Source organism: Myodes glareolus, chromosome 14 (genome assembly GCF_982192425.1).
Source record: "Myodes glareolus chromosome 14, mMyoGla1.1, whole genome shotgun sequence".
Classification (NCBI taxonomy): Eukaryota; Metazoa; Chordata; class Mammalia; order Rodentia; family Cricetidae; genus Myodes; species Myodes glareolus.
The window spans coordinates 24,343,163-24,364,839 of NC_142039.1; the positions used below are offsets into that span (position 1 = coordinate 24,343,163).

A 21,677-nucleotide genomic window follows, 5' to 3' on the forward strand; every position below is an offset into this window, starting at 1 on the left:
GGTTGCACTTGTTTATGAGGCAAAATAAAAATGTTAAGGCTCATTGATGCTATTTTAAAGAGAAACTTGTAAGAAATGTAAAATTTCAAAGATTTTAAATTTAGCTCCAAAATAAGTGAATAAATAACTGGATGAATGAATAAACACCGTTGCATAGTTACAGTGTACACTTTTACTTAATTCTTTGTATACTTATTGTAGTCTATGATTCAAGGGTACAAAACTTGAAAGGTTCTGTGAGTTGGTAAGAATCATGTTTCATGAGGAACATGTCTGTTTTATCCAGCACCACTATCTGTGTATCACAACAGGATTCTGAGTAGTCCCATTTGAAATGACCACTCCCATGGTGTGCAGTATGTACAACTATGTACTGTGGTCAAGATGTGGTGCCTTGTGGGTCTAATTCCTCCTGAAAGATGTTCTATTGCATCATAAATCTTTCTCCTGGGGACCATTTTCTCTTTTGGCTGTCCTGTAACCACAGCCTTTTTCTCTACAAGTACAAAATTCCTAGGAGTAATCTAATTTCTTGAGGTCTGCTGTTTCAATAGTCTGATAGCCCAGGAAGGACAAAAGCATCTTTGTAGAATATCCTAGTTTCTTCAAGGCCTGTAATAATAGCTCATTGTTTCTTGTGTTGTGTGATCAAGTGGATGTTTCATCATAGCAAAAAGCTTTGAAAATTAACACACATAAGCTCAGGAAGGAGGTTAGCTCCAGGAAAGACTGGCCCATGCTTGCTCACACAAACAGAACATAAATTACACTAAGTGGTGGAAGCTGAATCATCTTAGGTTGGCATTTTCAGGGGAGCATACACAGTGAACTTTTCTATTTTATGAGTAATTAAAATCCTATACATATTTTTGAACCTTCTATATCTTAGTTAAAAACTCTAGGAAAATGGGGTCCTGTGAAAAGCAGGCCTCTCTCCTAGAAGGGCTCACCCTGGAGAAGGAAGGGCAAGTGTTATAAGGAGAGGACAAATAAAAGTCCCTGCCTGCCAGTTGCCAGGCTCTGCTGCTGGGCTCAGCCAGCTCTTATTCTGAAGAGAGTTCTTACTTCCTTGTCCTCTAAAATGAAACTCTTGGCTGCTCTCTGTGCTGTGTGTTCTTCACTTTGGAAGGCAGAATAAACAAGACTAAAGCTAGAGTTGAGACCAGGGGGGGACTGGAGACCTGCTGCAGGACATCTGGTGCTCAATACAGGTTCACTTTCTTTAGCTAAAGGGCGCAGAGGCATTCTCCTCCTCCGGACACCCTTGGCAAAGACTGCTTTGACTTGGCAAGTGCATCACTTCACTTCTTTCCTAGCTCCTAATAGTACTGAAAATTTTTTTCTCTTGTTGCTTTTCCTGCTTTAAGAATTATTTAGCTTAAGTGGCTCTGCTCTCTCTTCCACCCTCTCTATCTGTCACTGTTTGTACCCCTAGTTTAATTGCCATTGACATCCAGCCTGTTGGTTTCATTTTTTTCTTTATCCCAAAAGAGCTGAAAGGGCAACTGTGTCTGGGTTGTGACCTTTATCAAAAACTTGGAATGGTCAAGAACCTCGTCTTGTGCTTTCTCGTATTGCCGAGATGAAACTCTTTTGCTTACTCTAATATGTCCTTGGAAGACATTGGAGTCCCCTGAGGTGATTGTTCTGATGTGGCACTTGCCTGTCACGGGACGATGCAAGACTTTAAGGATGAGTTTAGTTATTCCTTGTTCTGAAGGCTGCAGAACATGATGTCTTTTTAACCAAGCAGTCTGATTTTCTTATGGCACCCCAGTATAGCCTCGGAGAACATGAAGACTGTTGACAGGAAGTGACCCTACCACCCTCATCCCTTTTATGGGGATCCTTGCCCATATTGCTGGGATTCTTCAGTAATATTTTTTAAATTATTATTACGATTGCTGTTATATTATGTGTGTGTTTGCATGTACATAATGTTTGTGGGGTACATATGTCATAGCATTCATTGAGAGGTATAAATATAGTTCTGCAAATTGGTTTTCTGCTCCCACTTTTATGTAAGTTCTGCGGGTCAATCTCATGTCTTCAGACTTGCACAAAAAGTGCCTTTACAGGCCAAGCCACCTCACAGATCCAAGGAAACTGTTTCTTTTTTCTTTTTTTGCATTGACATGCAAAAGTATTTTCTTTGCCTTTTGCATTTTGAATGAGCCAAGGGCCCTGTACATACGAGGCATTCACTATGCCATAAAGTCATTTCCAAGCTGTGTGCATTCTTCAAAAAGCCTATATGCAGTCCTTACCCCTAAACAAAGCAGGTCCTCTCTTTGACTCTGTTGTTTGGTGACTGGCTCCAGCTATGTTTTCAGGAAATCAGCAAGCTTAAACACCAGTTTTAATTGAAAGGGGGCCACAATTATCTGGGAGAAACTCCTAGCTTAGAGATAGAGCTTAGGATCGAACTGGCCTGGTGTATGTGTGGAACAGCCCAAGAATGAAGGGAGAGAGTTGAGAATGGTGGGCATCTGGAAATGACCCAGAGATTGGTCATTGTTCAATCTCTAGATGAAAATTCCATGGTGATACCTAAAGAAAAGCATGACTGCCCTCTGGAGACTAGATGATGCATAGGCTATGAGGGGCATCTCATCTGAATTGCTGCTTACCTTTCTGATTCATGTTCCCTCTATCGGGGAATCAGGATTATCTCCTTCTCGTCAGATGCCCCCCTGTACTGCATCCTAAAGAAGTGGGACAAATTTATCCCAGACACTCTCAAAAGGAGGCAACTTGTTTTCTTTTGCTTTACTGCCTGGCTCTCCTAAGAACTGGGGGTGGGAAGTCTTGATCTCTGAATGGGAACCTAAATCCAGAATCTTTACTACAGTTATTGACATTGTCCTTAGTGATGACAAATGCAATGAGATCCCTTATGTTTAAGCGTTTTATGTTAATTACATCACTGTCCTGCTTGATCTACTTTGCAGATGAAAAAGAAAAAATAGGGGAAAGTCTCCTTTGTCCACATGTGTGCAGTTAAAGGATAACTCTGACTTCTGCAAAAACTGTAAATTAGATCCCACTTCCAAGCATTTATTCATGTGAGTTTGTCTGCTTTAGCACTTGCAGACTTGATATTGATTCAAAAATTCTGTGGGGAATGAAATTTAGTACAATCTGATCTTGTTGCAATACGGAGATCATTAAACAATTTGAAATTTTAAAATGTCAGGTGGTAGGCCTTCAACATTGATTCTCTTTTCAGGCAGTTTTTCCTTATTTAGGAGTGAGAGAGGTGGTCACTCTGAGGGGAGAAAGGCTTGTTTTCTATTGATTGTCAAAGGGAAAACCTTTGTGAGTTAGAACTAGGGTAAGGGTTTTCTATTAATTGTCATTGCCCATTTCCAATGTCAGAGGAAAGACTTTGTGAGTTAGAACTAGGGTAAGGGTCCTGGGTGCAGCCTGCTCTCATTTAAGGCAAGTCTCCTGTGCTTAGGCACTAGTGGTTTCTCTTTCCTGCACTGGTCTCTTATAAAAAAGAAACCATTTGCAATCTTTCTTAGTCCTTCATTGGAACAGACACATTTTGTGTCCTAAACCACGATTGCAAGGGTAGCATACACACAGTTTTGGCTGTGTGTTTTCTTTCATGCTTTTTCTTGTTCGATAGTTCACTGTTTGAGGTCATTGGAAATTTCTATCATAGTCTGGCTTTGCCAGATTCCACCATTCCGAAACTCTCAGAATCATATGAGATGAAGAAAAATTATGTAAAAGAAAAATTATAAATTATCCAAGCAGAGATTAAGGCTGTCTAGGAGATACCACAGACAAGAATCTTATTGTTTAAGAACATGTGGGCCAGTACTATGGGTTATCTTAAGCTATGAAAATAATTTCGATTCAGTTCCCTTTGAGTAAGTTGATATATTTGTTTATGTTACTGTTTAAGTTAAGGAATGGAATTAGACAGAAAAGGCTCAGTAATTAGGAATGAGGAGACACTATAAAGTAAGATGTAAGTTACAAAGATTTGTGGAGGAAAAATTTACAGAAGACATATATGTGATAAGTAAAGATTATTAAAATTTCTAAGGCCAGAATTCAGTGCACTGATATAAAGCCTGGGGTTAGCTCAGTGTAAAAGTATCTGGTTTGTATCACTCCTAAAGGCTGAATGAGGAAAAAAAATTGTGTTTAATCAAGATAATTATATTTTCTTCATTATTTGTGACAGATCTCTTCTCATCTAAACTTTGCCTGCCACAGAAAGGTTAGCAATAAAAAATTATCTGTAACTGCACACAGTCGAAAAAACTTTCCTCGTGAATGCTTAAAGCCTAAGTTTGAAGGCTTATGCAATGAGAATGGGAGGTCTAGAAGGATAGCTAGTGTTTTGAACCTTATCTTCCCAAGTCAGCCAGAACACAGAGGAAAAGGAAACCTTCTGAATGCTTGGTTTCTCTTGTAAGTCACCTGTCCTTGTAATTGGAGAGGCCTTAGAATTTCCAACTACTGAACTCTAAGCCTCACATAGACTACATGTACAGTCAAAGAAAAAGGAGTGTTCTCTGTGCATCTACGTTAAGCTATATGGTCAACAAGAAACTTTCCCATTCCTTCCAATGGCACACTTGATAGAGGAAAGTATAACCAATTAAAAGTTTCTAAGAGATTCCCTGACTCTTTAAGGAGCTTAATTATTTGAACACCCATATGGTCTTAAATGCTCCACAGTGCATAAAACAAAATAATGCTATCTGCTCCAACTAAGATTCTTATTTGATCTAGTTGAGTCAGGGAACCCCTGAGCTCCCAAACACATAAAGATATGTAAAAAGAAGATGGTTGGTCTTAGCTAGCATAAAAGGGACAGTTCAGGATAAAGACTTATTTTTCAGAAAGACTCAGAATGAGAAGGGGAGAACCACACTGGAGCAATAAACCAATTACCCACTGTGCTTTCTCTTCTAAGGGCACCAAGGTTCTGATAAGCAAATATATGGACTATGTTCCACAGCTCCTGCTGCTGAAATTATCCTTATGGAAGGTGTCTTAATGACACATTCACTCTCTCCTCTGGCCTCCTCAGCTAAATCTTGTCTTGACTTCCATAAAAGTATTTCCAAAGGTTTTTCTAACATTGTTTAAACAAGTTTGGCCCTGGTTAGCCTCTCATTTACTATGATATTAAACATTTTTACTTCTTACTCCTCCTTTAATGGGTAATCAAATTTGTTTGTTCCATAAACCAACAGATTACTTTTCAAATAGTTATGCAAAAGGTAGTGCTGCACCTCTTCTGGACCAGTTCCAGACACATCATAGCTTGTTTGCTTTCTTAGAATTTTCAAATAAAAAAATTGCATGTTTCTTATACTAACAGTCTCCCACAACATTCCCGGTTTGATTTTTGTCTGTGTCTCTGGTTCTTGTTCACTTCGCATCTTTGTACAACTGATATCTTCAAGGCTCAACACCCCAAAACTTTAACCAATAGTGACCAAGAGATGCTAACCTTTGGCCCCTATCATCACTTTTTTCTTTTAAAGAGTCTCTGAACTTCATTCCTTGGAGGACTCTGTGATCTCTTGCCAGATGTTCGTTATGACAATGCCCTCACCCAGGAAGAACTAGCCAGATGAGCTGCATCCTCTCTTTCCTGAAAGATTTCAAAAGTCTATTGTTGAATAGGAGGTAAACTGACCAATGGTCTCTCCACATCAGGATATAGAGAACAATTGGTTTTCCCTGAGCCTTAGATTCACGAGCTGTGCTGTAGATTTGTCAGTTGGAGCTGGACTCCACAAATGTACATTTTGATTAGTTGTGATTTTCTGAAAAGACCTATGCCTACTGAGAAGAGACATTTCCTTGATGAGGAAGGACAGAGGATTACACTTGTCTTTGAATCTGAGAACAGACATTTAAAATGTTGTTAGGCTTATAATGATTTAGGTTCTTCTCCAAAATCCATGGCTTCACTAGTCCTGGGTAGTTGGCTAGGTTTCTGGTTCCAGGACTGTATTCCCCACTGTTGATTGAATTTTAAGTCCTATTAGTCAGTTGTTTGTTACCACCAAGTAAGTATTCCACAAATGCACACCTATAGTTATTGTATCACTGGAGTGGTCATTTTAATTGGGACAACTCAGAGCCCCTGGAAGGTTGCGCAGATGGTGTAGGTGGATGAAATCTGATATGATAATATTTGGTAGTGTTCATTCTCAATGGGCCAGTTTCAAGGACCCATAAACAGGTCATAAAGAACAACATGCAGGAGTGGTTGACTCTGCCTGGGTAATCTTAAACTGTCCTCAGGAATTTCCTCACAAGGGAGTAATGCCAAGTGCTGTTACTTTTTTTCTTTTCAACTTTGGGACTATTTAAACTCCATTTCTTCCTTCTTAGACTGAAGTTTGGGTAAAATCTAAGAGATACAGGCTTTTTCCTAAAAGTGCCTGTGCTGAAGAAAATACAGATAAAGAGATAACAGAGAGGAGAGCATGCCTGTAAGAAACAAGGCCACTGCTGCCAAGCTTGGTCTGCTCTTATTTTGAAGTCTCTTCTTGTTTCCTTGTTTGCTAAAATTCAGTGCTAGCATGTTTGCTCGAATGGTGTGATGTATTTGATATTGTCTCTTTTAGGAGCAGAAGAACTAGCAGTGCTGCTGACTTGAGACTAGCGGAGACTTGAGACCTGCATACCCACAGGATAGGTTTCTATGTAGAAAGCAATTAGTAATTGTTCACTTAAACCACTGCAATAGCTTACAGTAATTTTTAGAGTTTAAAGAAAAAAATTTACTAAAAGAAATTATGTCTACATAGTGATTCACTACAGAAATACCTTTTATATTTCTGAATGGAACCAAATGACCTGTGAAGTAGTGCTTTGAATTTCCTACTCCTTGCTTCTCTGTTGGTTAACTGTTAAACAGGTAATGTCACTGGTTAACCATTAGACAGGCAGAAAGATTGTTTAATCATTAACTAGAGAGTAACCCAGGCTATGCATTAGAGGGTGTGGGCTTCTGGTTATCCATTAGCCAGAAGGTTGACATAAGGCCTTTGCATATTCACTGTTCCACAAAGGCTGCAGGAGAATTAGAACCTGCTTAGACAGACGAGTGATAAGCAATGAGTTCCAATCAGCAGCGTGTGAAGCTAAATGATGGTCACTTCATTCCAGCCCTGGGCTTTGGCACATACAAACCTGAAGAGGTAAGAAGAATGGTGTTGCGGTGGGTGGAGGGTTCAGGAGAAAATAGCCTAAGAAAGGATGGAATAGACAAAGCTGTCACCCACTTCCATGGGACTCTGTGGGACTCACAGAGTTTTGTTTCTCTAGACTAGAGCTATACTACATAGGAGAAAGGAGATAGTTTGGCTATCTTTGCCCTGTGACAAGGTCTGATTATATAACCATTTGTCAATTGCTTCACTGTGCCTTGGCTTGGTAAAAGAGATCAAAGTCACCAGTCTGAAACTCTGTCAGCTTCCTTGATTTGATGCTGATTGGAAGGAGAGAGGGCTTCTTTTTTTAGCTCTATATTCTAGGGTATTTTCCCCATACCCAAAAAATGCCAGACTTAAGAAATTAGCATGTGGAATGTTTGTGTAGAGAAGAAACAAAATAAAAGTCCTAGGATGACTGCTATTCTCTTTTGGGAGTGGTCCGTATTCATAGCAAATGTTGCACCTGAGTTAAATAAAACATCTAATGCCCCACTCTCAACTGTGGGCACTGGGAGGACATTGCAACATCATTATGGTGAAAATGGCAGGTGTGAAATGCTGGTCTTTGCTAATGTACATTAGGTGTCTAGCATAGTGGTCCAGAAGGTGCTCTGAAATGAAGTGAGCGAAAAGGACAGTTTACAAACTTGGAAGGAATTTCATCTTTTAAAATCTTTGATCATTCAATTTTAAGATAAGTGAATTATTTTTTAAACTTTGAACTCATGTATTTCTTATCTGTAATATTTACAAAGATATGTATGGCATGCCAATGGCCATATTGTCTGGTGTATACCTTATCTTGTCAGAAATATCCAAAGGGCAAGACTGAAGAAATATGATAGGACTTAATTACTTTGTATGGTAAAACTGCCAAAAGAAAAGGAAGGCAATGGGGCGGGAGATATCTTCAGTGGTTTATGAGCATTTATTTTTTTACTCTTCAGGGACCAGGTTTTATTCCCAGTAGGTACACGGGCAGTTCACAATCATCAGTAACTCCAGTTCTAGTGATCTAACAACCTTTTCTGTCCTCCACAGGCACTGTTTGCATATGGTGAACAGACATATATGAAGCCAAAACATTCTTACAGAAAATTAATCTAAAACAACAGTTTAGAAAAAGAAAGAGGCCATGACCACTATAGAAGTCTCAGCCTGAGTAGCCCTGTAGCTTGATCACTTGTGCAGGTCTCAGGGTTCAATGCTTAGAGCCACCATCTCATTTACTATAACTATTTATATAGTTATAAATATCATTTATTTTATCTATTTATATACTATTTATATATAAATATACATCTCATTTATATACTATTTATATACATCATGAAAAGAATTTCTTTTTCCTGTGGTTTTTTTTTATTTGTTCTGAGAATCTGAGAAAGATTCACAGGGTCTTACTGTGAATCTCTGGGCCTGGGATTTGCTGTGTAGACCAGGCAGACTTGAACATGAACTCTCTGCTTCAAGAGTGCTGGGATTAAAGGTGTTGTGGGCTATGTCTAACTTGATGCTTTTAAATAAATGCAAAAGTAGTTTGATGCGGCATGATCCTCTACCTTTTAACATACGGATGTTGTGACAGAGTAAGCAATAATCTTATAAATAATAAGATTTATTATTTATTATAACCAGATTGATGTCTGGTTATAATTTTCACTAAACAAAGTAAATTTTGCTTTAAGGGCTGATAACCCAACATGAATAATCCTTTATAAATTAGGAACAGCTTTTTATACAGATAAAAATTTTCATGTATTGTCGCAATTTGATGCCAAAGAACTCAGTACTTTCTAGGAGTCTTCACTGGGGGAAGACTCATGATGCTGCACTGAATTTGTATCTCTTCTCTGTTTTGCTCCAAATACCTTTCTCCTGTGTTCATTATACTAAGTCATACTAAGTCATAGCTGGGATATTTATATATACTCAGTTCTGTAAGCATTTCTAGATTAATCACTGAATTTGAGGTCTACTTGAGGTCCTCTGATGCAAATAATTGATCATTATGGCATGGATATGAAGGAGTTATGGGATGTGAAATTCTCATTATTATCCAGAAGAACCCAGTGAAAGTAAGTTGAGACCTATTACCTCAAATGCTAACTTATCCTAAGATATGGGGGAAAGGCTTCTGAAGTCACCTCTGTGTCTGTAATCTCCACAATTACTGTTTGTGGATACTGTTAAGTTTTACAGGAGGTAAAATTTTATTGGCCAGGAAATCACTCTCTTGTTATGTAGTAAAGTGGCATGAGAATTACATAGGAATATAAAATTCCTCCTTTTTTCACTGCATCCATTTGAACTCCCTCTCTTACAGTTAAATTCTGCTTTTGTTTATTCTTTAGGTTCCTGAAGATAAGCCACTGGAGGCTATAAATTTAGCTCTAGAGGCTGGGTTCCGCCACATCGATACTGCTTATGTGTATCAAACAGAAAAGGCTGTAGGGGAGGGAATTCGAAGCAAGATTGCAGCTGGCCTTGTGAAGAGAGAAGACATATTCCTCACTACAAAGGTATTGTGTGTGTAGTTCTCAGATGTACAGATGAACTGAAATGTGATGTAGGCAAGCAAACACTCATTGGATCATTAATTAATTAACTGATAAAATATACATACTGCTACAATTTTTATTACATATCATTTGTAGATGAGTTCATGAAAAGCAAAAATGATTTTGACTTCCCATTGTCCTCAAATATATCACTTTGAAGTCCTTTTTTTTCCGAATCTCAATTCAAAATAGTACATTTTTAACATGGATTGTGAATTCAGCTTAAAATATGAAATTGTAACTTTCTCTATCTCCTTGATAGCTTTGTAAAATCTATTATATTTCAATTAGTAATTTTACTTTTAAATATTTAAGAGCAATAAAAGAGAACTTTCATATTAAAGGTTAAAGTGATTTTATTAGTGTCCGTCACACATTAAAATGTCATCTGTTGATTCTGTTCAATTATGTAAAAAAAGCGATGCGAACTCTTCTCTAATGGTAAGAATGGGTTAAATAATTAGATTAATAATTGCCTTTGCTCTATGTGAGATTTAATTTGGAGACTGAATATTATTAGTAACAAATACGAGTTTTGTCTTCTGAGAAAGTTTCTTTTATTTTTGAAGGATTAAAACAAACTTATGATCAAGTTCATATTTGTAAGTCAGATTTATAAAAACCACAGAACAAAGGGGATTTCATGCCTTTTGATTATAAGTTTCTATATAGTGCAAATGTATTTATATTAGGTAAAATAAAACTTCCATACTTGGATTATTTACTAATCTAGGATTACTTCCATTCTTTCATGTAAATAGCTTTGGTGCACTTTCTTTAGACCAGAGCTGGTTCGATCTAACTTGGAAAAATCATTGAAAAACCTTCAACTGGATTATGTTGACCTCTATATTCTTCATTACCCAGTGCCAATGAAGGTAAGCAATTTGAATGATCAGACTTTATCAACTTTGACCATGGCATAGTTATCATATTTTCTGGATGATCAAGATAAAATTCTGTTTTAGTTTTTATGCAAATTCAATTTATATGTTACATAATCTAATCAAAGTAATTATGCAAATGGCAATAAAATTGGAAGCCCAAGGAATTGTTAGAATTACAGACTCAAAAAAGTTCAAAAATGACAATATTTATGCATTTCTCATAATACAGTAATAAATATATGGGTTTTAGTAAAGCATTTTGTTTTCTTGTGCCATTGAGAGAGTTCAAGCTTTCTGGATATCACCTTTTTATAGCATCATTAAGTTTTTCTCCATCAAAATTAGCTTGGAATAAAACTTTGATTAACCATCTTTAGTGGACAAACTTTTCTTTTGCCCAAATATATCCAGGTAGAAAAAGAACATTGATTATTTGGCTTGAGTCAGAACTGAAATCCATTATTACCAGAAGTCGAGACTGTATGTCTACTAAATTTTATAGTGAAAGAGAAATATCTCAACAAAATATTGAAAAGGAAGTAACAAAGTAATGGACATCAGTTAGGAGACTACAGATAGACCTGTGAGAATAAAGTTTGCTAATAACAACAATAACTAATATATATGTAAAACTGTATATATAGCTTTACATAAGAAACTAGTTCAAGTACCTGAGAAGACTACTTATACTTCCATATACAAATCACTTTGTAAGTGTAAGTACATAGAATGATGCTCCCTTTAATAATATTTAGTGTTCTATTTCTAGTTATTCCTTTGATTATAATTGTGTTTAGTCAGATTATAGGGAAGACTGTTTCTGTTCCAGCCAGGGGAGGATCTGTTTCCAGAAGACGAACATGGAAATGCACTATTGGACACAGTGGATATCTGTGCCACATGGGAGGTGAGCGGTTGGCAGAGGGACAATGGAGGAGCTGAGAGAGGGAAACCGGGTCATGCTTGAAAAAAAGGGGTCTATGACTATGGGTGTATAAATTCATTATGTTTATATAGGTGTGTTACCAGAGTGAAGGGGAGCCATGCATTACTACAGTGTAATGAAGGACAATGAAGAACTACTTAGGACAACAGTAATAAATGTATTTTGCCAACATGTGTAGTGTGAAAATCTGGTTCTTAGTAAGGATGCAGTAATTCCTTCACGGCTGTCACATTCTTCCTCTATTATCTTCACTTTTTTGGGTTCTTCACATTCAATTTCAGTGATTATGTGAGCAGTGTCTCCTTAGTGCCACTTTTTCAGTGTTAGTGTGATAATGATCAAACCCAGGGTCTTTCACTGCTAGCAAGTGCTCTACCACTGAACTGTATGTCCAGAGCAAAATTGTGTACTCTTAACTGTTCTATCTTGTATTTATTTCAATGTAAATAAGACTCTTCACAACTCCTTCATTTCTAGGCCGTGGAGAAGTGTAAGGATGCAGGATTGGTCAAGTCCATTGGGGTGTCCAATTTTAACCGCAGGCAGCTGGAAAAGATCTTGAATAAGCCTGGGCTTAAGTACAAGCCTGTCTGCAACCAGGTGAGAAACTTCACACCTCTCTTAGTCTCATATATATTTCCTTACCTCTGTTCTGATGCCTCCAGCCCATTTGATCCTTTCTCAACTCATCTTATGTTCATTGAAAAGAAGATTCCAAGAATAGTGCCACTGTAGCAAGGGATACTTTGAGATTCTAAAATTCAATTTTGCATTGTTAAATTTTGTGAAAAGGAGACCATACTGTTGTGTCCAAGTGGTGCAGAGTGTGGAGACTTAAAGTGATCCAGGAAGCAGATGTCACTAGTAGTATTTCAGGATCAAAGTAGACTTATATGACCAGGGAACATGTAGTCTATCAGACAAGTGAAGGCGCTGGCCAATGGACTGAGTTATAGTGAGAAGGTCATAAAAACATGGAATGAGCGGTGAGAGAATGAAAATGAGCGAGATGAGTAGGCGCGGCAGCTTTGGAGGTAAAGGAGTTATTCCTTCCTCTTAGTATGCCTGGTCTTGGGATTTTAAAAGAAATAAAAGAAACATAGCTGCAGTTTAAAAACCATGCACTGATTTAAACTGATTGCCTTTTCATAGTGATATTGATGTTGGATAAAAACTACACTCAGGGTTTACATGCAGAACATACAGTTGATTCTGCCAGAAAACATTTAGGTGAGCATTTCTTTTTCTTTCTCATCTCTTATAAGACACTTAAATGCATGCATATATTCTGAGTGGCCCTATATTCTCTACTACAATTTAACACATTCTGATCATGTCTGGAAACTGTAGTGATCTGGTTGCTATGGTAGCAAAGAAGAGATTTGTAGGCAGTTGAAAAATTTAACTATAGATCAGAAAAAGAAAAGCATCTTATAGAGTGCACCAGAAAAAGGCAGTGTGCTAGACATAAAGGAAGCGTTGCCTGGCACAGGCTCTAAGACCACTTTGCTGCACTCTCTGTTGGAAGGCCTTGCTGGCTGGTCAGAGGTTTCAGTTTATCATGGCCTGGCAGCTTTTTCCAAAAGCATAGCTCGTGAAAACTCCCTCTTTTCAGCAATACTTCCTGCTCTCTACTGGCCCTTATCTGGAAACTGTCCCTGGGTCTGGAGGACTGATCTTAGCTAAAAGCTGTCTCGTAGCCAGATTCCTGATATTTATTGATCTTGACCCTTAGCACAGATTCCTACTAGAAGACTTGTGCTGGGGGTTTTGCTATAGAACTCTACTGCCACGTATGCGGTCTTGTGATAGGAGCATGCCACTTAATTTCAATTTGAGTTTGTCCTCAAGCTCCCCAATTCTATATTTTCCATATAACGTGGAATAAAGTTGAGCTGATTCACCAAAATCTGTCTCCTGGAGGGATGTCTCTGTCATACTTACAGCCATCCTAACCTTGTTCTCCACTTCTGCTCCCTCCATCCCCATGGACTAATGCAGCCTATGATCTTGAGGAAGAAGCAGAGCTACTCTTCTCTGTCCCTTCCTCTTTCTTCTTTGTTCCCCAAGCAGCTTGTCTCAACTTTTAAGTCATCTGTAGGATTTCATATATCTACAAGGTCTAGGACTTAGAAAAGAGAGAAAAAGTGGGGTACTTGTCTTTCTGCAACTAATTTAATTTACTTACTGTGATTATCTCCAATGCATTAATTTTTGTACATGCAGTTAACTTTATACATTTTTATAAATAAAAACTCCCACTGTGCTTAGGAACCACATAAGCTCTATCCTTTCCTCTGTTGTTGGCTGCTATGCTGGTTCCCTAACTTAGCTATCATGAACTAGTCTGCTATTAGTAGCTTTTCCTGAATAGAAATACTGTTTCAGGTCATTATATTTCTTTCATAATAACATGAAATTGTGACTTTCCAGTATAAGATATATATATTTTATATATATATCTTTAATTTTCTCAAAAAATTCTTATAATTTTTGTGAAGCATCCTAAATAACTGATAGACTGAAGAAGAATATTTCTGCTTCCTAACCTGTACTTCAAAACAGTGACAGTTTGTCACATGAACAAATACACCCATACAGGGTCTATCTCTACATATATATTTACTTTATATCTTTCCAATATTTTCCTTAATTTTTAAAATTAAATTTGGGTGTGTGCATTTGTGTTGTGTATGTGCATGTGTGCTGTAGAAAGCCTTACAGCTAGTGGTTACCTGCCCACTGGGGCATGGCCTAAGTGGCTGTCCACACATGTATCTATGCTTATGTGTGTGTGCATGTGTTATGGTGCATATGTGAAGGAGGGCAGGAGATTACTTGTGAGTTCTGTTGAGAAAACTCAGATCTGGCTTGTCAGCAAGAAATTTAACCCACTGAGGTAGCTCACTGGCCCTATTTCTGAAACATTCTTATGACCTTCTTTAAAGTAGTTTCTCTAAGTGTTCGCTTTCAGAGAGTTCAGAAAATAACTCCCAATAAGAAGATGTGAGCAGACATTGTTAGACTTGTATTTAGGGAAATTAACAACAATTCTCTTACACAATCTGAACCTGTCTATATTTAAATTTCCCAGTTATTTCTGGAAACGTCTTCAAGTCAGCACTGAATTTTTGCTTTGTAATAATGCAAAATGAAATCTGAACTTCAAGATCTGGTTTACAGAATTGTTTTATCATATTAAAATATTTTTGTGTCATATTACTATATAAATGTGAAATTAAGTTTTAAAGACACAGATTAAATCATATTGATAATGTAAATATGTTACATTTTCTTATTTGATCCTTTTCTTTTACATAAACATTAGCATTTCATATAGTCAGATACCATTTTGATTGTCCCTCTATAGGTGGAATGCCATCTTTATCTGAACCAGAGCAAACTGTTGAACTACTGCAAGTCAAAGGACATTGTTCTAGTTGCCTACTCTGCTCTTGGATCTCAACGACCTAAACGATGGTAAGGACAGTAAGGAGTTTACTCCAAACACCAGTATTGGTGAAATCTTTTCGATAATAATAATATAAACTCAGGTTTCAGAAGCTCATTTTGAGCTTGCTAAGAGAGAGAGAGAGAAGAATTTCCATTTTGAGGAGATCTTGATGATAGAAATGTTACTGGTCCAACAAAATTTTTTTGAAGACCCCTGGTTCTGAAGCCTCCTAACAATTCTTAGCTTTTGAAGCTAAAGATTTCAGCCTTTATTTTCAGGGTGGACCCAAACTCCCCTGTTCTCCTGAATGATCCAGTTCTTTGTGACATGGCAAAAAAGCACAAGCGAAGTCCAGCCCAGATTGCTCTTCGTTATCATCTTCAACGTGGAATCGTGGTCCTTGCCCAGAGTTACAAAGAGAATGAGATAAAAGAGAACTTACAGGTGAGCAGGGAGGCTGTGGGCATCTGGACTCTTACACATCATCTCTCTTCTATTTTCTTCTCTTAAATCTCTCAGGGAACTTTTTGCCCAGACAGTCTCCCTAGCATTTCCTGCTCACGTAAAATTTAAGTTGCATGCAGAAATGTTTTGTTCTACTCTACAACATAACAACTTAGCTTAATAAAATTCTATTTAGAGAGAGCACAGAAATTTAGAATTCAGAATTTAGTCAGCTGTGCACTGTGAACAGCTTTGCAGTGGGTCTCTTCATTGTTTGATGAACTGAGAGTTTAAGTATCAGTAGACATTTTCATATGATAAACTTTTGTGGCTTTATTTTGTATTTGACCTGCATATTCACATATTTTATTTTTGTTTATTATTTTTTATTTATATGTATAGATGTTTTGGCTGCATACATGTCTGTGCACCATGTCCATGCCTGGTGTCTGCAGAGGCTAGAAAAGGGTATCATATGCCCTGGAGCTGAAGTTGTGAATGATTGTGAGCTGCACTGTGTGTTCTGGGACTCTAACCTGCTCTGGAAGTTCACATAGTCTTTAAACCAGTGGGCCATAGCTAGCATCATGTTCACATATTTTAATATGGATGTATTTATTTCTTATGAGTTGCTTTACTGGCTAACATCATATTCTTTTCTTGAAGACTTACCTATATTGTTGACCTTCTAATTTCAACTACAAGAACTTTGTTATACCATTATGTAAAACAATTGAAAAATAAACTAGGTCCATCCTAGAGTTTTATTATAGAGTATTTTTTAGTTCATTATTCTATGGTTTTACATTTTTCTAGAGTTCTATCTGAGCACTGAGTGGTTTGTCTATCTTGAGTTCTCTCAAGTACATTTAAAGAGCTAGTGTACAAGTTTGCAAGATGATGATATCCATCTGACTCAGAATACAGTTGATCTTTTCTGCGATGTTCTTTAGCCCCAAATAGTTTTCATTCATTAGCCCAATGGCATAGGCTTCCTTTCCTCACATATTCCTCTTTCAAGATACTGAGTCAATACTTGCAAAGACTTTTAATCTAGGCAAATAGTTATCTACCATATATTCTGCTAAGTTAAGACCTGGGAGATGATTCAGTTATTAAAATTCTTGCCAAACAAACCTGGGACTGGATTTTAGATCCACAGAACTCACATTCCAGGTGGGTATGGTGCAGTCCTCTAATTGAGCTTTGCAGGCAGAGATAAGGGATTCCCAAGAGAAAGCTGACTAGTGAAAACAGTCATATTGTTGTTCGCTGGGTCTGATGGAGAGACCCTGCCTCAGTGAATAAAGTACAAGAGTTATGTCGATGAAGTCTGGTATCAACCTCAGTCTCCCACATACAATACACACATATGTGAACCCCTACATATGCACATATAAAAAACACATGAATACCGTATATACACATATGGAAATAGGTAAAGGACAGAAAGAGTTAAAATTAAAGGAGTCAGAATAAGGACATTATCTATTAGTAAAGTAGGTGCACATTTGCTAGGAGTGTGAAACCTTGATAATATGAGTTGTAATTAATTTGCAGCATTTATATCTCCTCCACATTAATTACCTTACAAATTCAGATACATTTATTCTATCCTAAATTCTGCTGTGCGCGCGCTCTCTCTCCCCCCCCCTCTCTCTCTCTCTCTCTCTCTCTGTGTCTGTGAATGTGTGTGTGTTTATTTTCATTAGCAAAAATTTCTCTTTATTGTGTTTCTTCATTCCTTTATTTTGTGGTTAAATGTCATGTTCTTTTCTTCATTGGGAACACAACATCGTACACCATATATATTTAAAAAGCGCATTTCTTTCCAAACTGTAGTTGAAGTGTAGCTTCTGAAATTATGTAAAATAAAAATTAAAGAATAGTTAAATAATGTTCTAAATGGCTATGTAGTGTTGTCAGCAAGAATAATTATAATCATGGATTCTCTTTGTCTTATTTATGTGAACCTCTTTTCAAAATATGACAAACTACCTTAACAATATGACTAAACAATAATTCAGACAAGACATGAATTAGGACAATGACAAATGATGCCACTGCATGTAAAGAAGAAATCTCATAATGTAGCATACTTAGATAGAGAACTACAGACAAATAATTTTAAGAGCCTAAGGTCTGTAGAATTGGTCTTCCTTAGGATAGGGTACCTGTTTATCCAATAGCCACTGGTCAGCCATGAAATGATATACAAACAAACAACACTAAACAGATTCAGCAGAATGCATTTATGTACATGTGTGTATGTGTGTGTGTAGAATAATTGAACAAAAAGATCATGAATTGGCAAAGAGACATGTGAGAGTGAGGAGAACAAAGGTGGGGATGATATAATTAGATTTTTAATAAAAATATGATTTTCTGTGCACATAAATCATATATGTATGAAGTTCTTAATTTATTAGTTTACCTTGATTATATTTTGCAGTGTTTAAATATTTAAATTTTTAGATAAATACTAAATTTCTTCATCAGTTGAGGAAGAACTGAAGGTTTGAAATATTAAAAATATTAATATGCAACTATAATGAGTTTTTACAATTTTATGTGGCCTTTTAATATATTAGCAACTTAATTTTTTCCATTAAGACATTTGTATATATCCTGTAAAGTTTACAAAGAGAAGTGGTGCTGTTTATCATCATTTACTAATTAATCCTTTTTTCTTTTGTTAGTTTTTAAATATAAAGAAAAGTTTGCTCAGTGTTTTTTACTAGATGGATCAGTTGCTAGATTTGGACACTTTAAGCTTTTCCTCCTCCCTCCATTCCTCTTTCCTTCCCTTTCTACCCCAATTTTCCTCTTTCTATTTATTTATCACCTTTAAAAAATAACCAATGATTTGATGATTTATTTGTGTCAATAATTTAGAAATTAGTAGAAAATTGCTTTATGTAAAGTAACCCAATGTCAGCCAGTAAAATCCTATTCACGTCAAATACTTTCTGTTTTTGAAATGATAAAATTAACCCCTGAATAACTCGTGCCTTAAACTGTGTTACAAAGAATTCTATCTATTCACGTTAATATTTGAATTACTTATTTTAGATTGTTTGAAATCTAACACCATGGTCTTTGAATAAAGTTCCCTTTGGTAAATTGTACTGCTTTAACAGATCTCAAAAGTGGTTTCCTTTAACTTTTATCTGATATCCTTTGATCACTTGAGTATCTTGCTTAATGTCATAAAATAACTTTCATGGGCTTTTGGATATTCAAAAGTTGCATTTGTAGAATAAAATATGATTTACTTGGGTTTTAAAATTTTGTAAATGGAAACTGTTCTAAAATGTTTCAAATTGTTCAATAGGTATTTGAATTTGAGCTGCCTTCAGAGGATATGAAAATTCTAGATGGCCTGAACAAAAATTTAAGATATGCACCTGCTCCATTGTAAGTCACTCTTATTAATATGTCAGAATTTATTTTAGATTATGTCTTTTCCTTTTCAGTGAATGTTTGTTCATAGAATCAATCCCTTCATTAGTTTCTTGAAAACTGCCATTATGACTATTATTTTTAGCTGGGTGGTGGTGGCACATGCTTTTAATCCCAGAACTCAGGAGGCAGAGGCTAGTAGATCTCTGTGCGTTCAGGATCCACCTGCCTCTGCTGTTGAGTACTGTGCATTCAAAGTCAGTGTGGTCTACAGAACTAGTCCCAGGACAGCTAGGGCTGTTACACGAAGAAGCCATGTCTTGAAAAACCAAAACCAAAACCACACAAACAAATAAAGAAAAACATTGATCTTACTTCTTTCTCTTTGGACATATAATTTGATACTTTAAAAGGATAGACAGTTTTCAATGGCATGTATGTTGTCATCACTGATAGATGATAATGGATTAATAGAGAAAATTGAAAGATAAAGACAAGACATAATATGTAGGTGGAGGCTTCTCTTTCATTTCCTGGACACTAAGACATGAATAATCACACAGAAATTATATTAAGTACAACAATGTTTGGACAATGGCTCAACCATATTTCTAGCTAGCTCTTATATCTTAAATTGACCCATTTCTATATTTTGTGTATTACTATGAGGCTGTGACTTACTGGGTAAAGTTCCAGCATGTACTTCACCTTTGGGAGCTACATGGCATCTCCTTGACTCCACCTACTCTCTCTAAATATTTCTGTTCAGAGTTCCCACCTTGCTTTACTCTGCTAAGTTATTGAAAAAGCAGTTTATTCACTAATCAATAAAAACAACACATATACAGAAGGACATCTCACATAAATATTGCATGTTAGAGACTTGCAAGTAATTAGTAATTCTTGTTATATATTAAGTATTATAATATGTAATAATTTTGTTAAGTTATACTTTCTAATGGTGATAATCCATAGATCTACAAATTATATGCTAAGCTTGACTCTTAGACATAGAAATCTTTCTTATTAGAGGCATTCTGAATTTAACACCTTATGTTGTATACAATGGTCAGTACATAAATGAATTAGTGTCAAAGAAATTAGTACTTATAAGCGGTAATCACCACATTATTTTTTGATGATTAATACTTAGACTTTCATTAAATATGATACTCAGTTTTTGATTTTATTGAGAGACTAAAATGAGACATAATGTTTCCTTGATGCTTTGACAGACTAAATACAGAAGCAAAAAGGAAGGAGTATATGTGTATGTCTGTTTGCATTTTTCTGCTCTAGGCAAGTGAATTTAATTTGAAACAAAAGCAGTGCTACTTTGTTAAAAACATTTCCTTCATATTCAAGTTTATGAAAATAAAAATAGTAGATTCTGCAACCAGTCAGGAAAATTGAGTGGTTAAGTCTAAAGACAGCATCATAGATTTCTGATTTACCACCATGAAAATGAATCCAAGCATTAATATTTTATATTTTTCTTTTCTATTTTAGTGGTAAGGGCCACCCGGAATACCCTTTTGCTGATGAATTTTAATATGGATGCCTTTGTCTTGACTTCTATCCCAAGTCTTGAAGTCCCACTATATGGATATTGATCTAGGTGACATCTGAGATGCTGTTGACTGAACATATATAATTTATGCTTGGTCTGAACTGCTTAACAACTCAACTTCAGCTAGAGCCGTGTCTACCAGTCTACCATCATAAATCATTACATTTCCATTATGCTTTGAAATAATGGCCTTAATTCCTATAAAGATCTTTCTTTAGTACTATCTGCATTTCTTGCCTGGTTTGTTTTCTTTTGAATCTTTGAGACAAAACAATTAGTTTCTGTGGAAGTTTGGGTGTATAATTTATGAAATGATAACTTAAGGGGTTGTAGTGGGTGGATACCTTCTCTTCTAGCAAAGTTGCAAGTACCAGGTATTTGTAAGAATACCCATCTGACTTGTGAGCCCAAAAGAAAACACATTGCACATATTCATGGTTCTCAATCTGGAAGGGGAAGCATTCTTGGAAAGGCTGACCAACAGTGCCAATGTTTCCTTACAACTTCTAAATTACAGAGAACTGGGAATGTTCAGTGAGACATTCCTGAGATAGTGTTGGCCCATGAGGTGGCAGCGAGGTTGAGTGATCTTTGGGTACAGAAGTATGTCATCAGGAGTTGCTATGTTCCTTTATTAGAGTAACAGTAGTAGGTTTCTCCCTAGAGCTTATGGTCTATTTATTCTCAGGTTCTTAGCCTGATGAACAGTGTCAGGTATGAGTTGTGTCTTATGTAGCAGGCCTTAAATCTAATAAAGTGGGGTTGGCTACCTCCATAACATTTGTACCACTATTCCACCAGTATATCTTGCTGACAGATCACTATTGCAGGCTGTAGAATTTGTATATGAGTTATATTGATGATTATCTTTCATCTCTGGTAGCATGAAAACAAATTTTTATTACCACAAATACTAATCAGTAGAGTTGAAGCTTCTAACTGGGCATCAGACTTATTTCTTCATGTCTGATGATGTAGTAAATATGATATTACTAACAAAGAGCCTGCCCATGTTTCACAGACCATAGAGCATTATTTTATCTTCATAATAATACATTACAACATCAAGAAAATGAAAACAGCCACAACAAAACATCAAAACATATGGAGTTATGAAGTTGCACATTTTCTTATGGAAATAGCAGTGATTTACTTGGTTTTGGCTAATTGATATTATCCAGTCTCTTGGAAACAGTCAAGTAACTACAGAA

The 21,677-nt window shown here is 36.4% G+C and overlaps 1 protein-coding gene across 4 annotated transcripts; it reads left to right on the forward strand.

Annotated features, from left to right (window-relative positions):
* The first annotated feature begins 1,078 nt into the window (after window positions 1–1,078).
* LOC125417653 (aldo-keto reductase family 1 member C13-like) lies at window positions 1,079–20,695 on the forward strand. Of its 4 annotated transcripts, none has more exons than XM_048461206.3 (10): window positions 1,079–1,211; window positions 7,059–7,187; window positions 9,557–9,724; window positions 10,525–10,641; window positions 11,480–11,557; window positions 12,074–12,196; window positions 14,967–15,076; window positions 15,329–15,494; window positions 18,829–18,911; window positions 20,406–20,695. In XM_048461206.3, the coding sequence occupies exons 2-10, from the start codon at window positions 7,104–7,106 to the stop codon at window positions 20,446–20,448; spliced, it is 972 nt and encodes a 323-aa protein (XP_048317163.3). In that variant the 5' UTR covers window positions 1,079–1,211; window positions 7,059–7,103; the 3' UTR covers window positions 20,449–20,695. The 4 variants fall into 4 exon arrangements, with proteins under 4 accessions (XP_048317163.3, XP_085555288.2, XP_048317162.3 ...); XM_048461205.3 differs by having other exon boundaries at window positions 1,083–1,287; XM_048461208.3 differs by having other exon boundaries at window positions 1,096–1,198.
* Window positions 20,696–21,677: the final 982 nt, after the last annotated feature.

Bases quoted from the DNA above. Each gene is read 5' to 3' on its own strand.
- LOC125417653 (XM_048461206.3), top strand. From the start codon at position 7,104: ATGAGTTCCAATCAGCAGCGTGTGAAGCTAAATGATGGTCACTTCATT. The intron at 9,725-10,524 runs GTATTGTGTGTG...TCATGTAAATAG, and splicing joins ACATATTCCTCACTACAAAG to CTTTGGTGCACTTTCTTTAG. The intron at 15,495-18,828 runs GTGAGCAGGGAG...ATTGTTCAATAG, and splicing joins AGATAAAAGAGAACTTACAG to GTATTTGAATTTGAGCTGCC.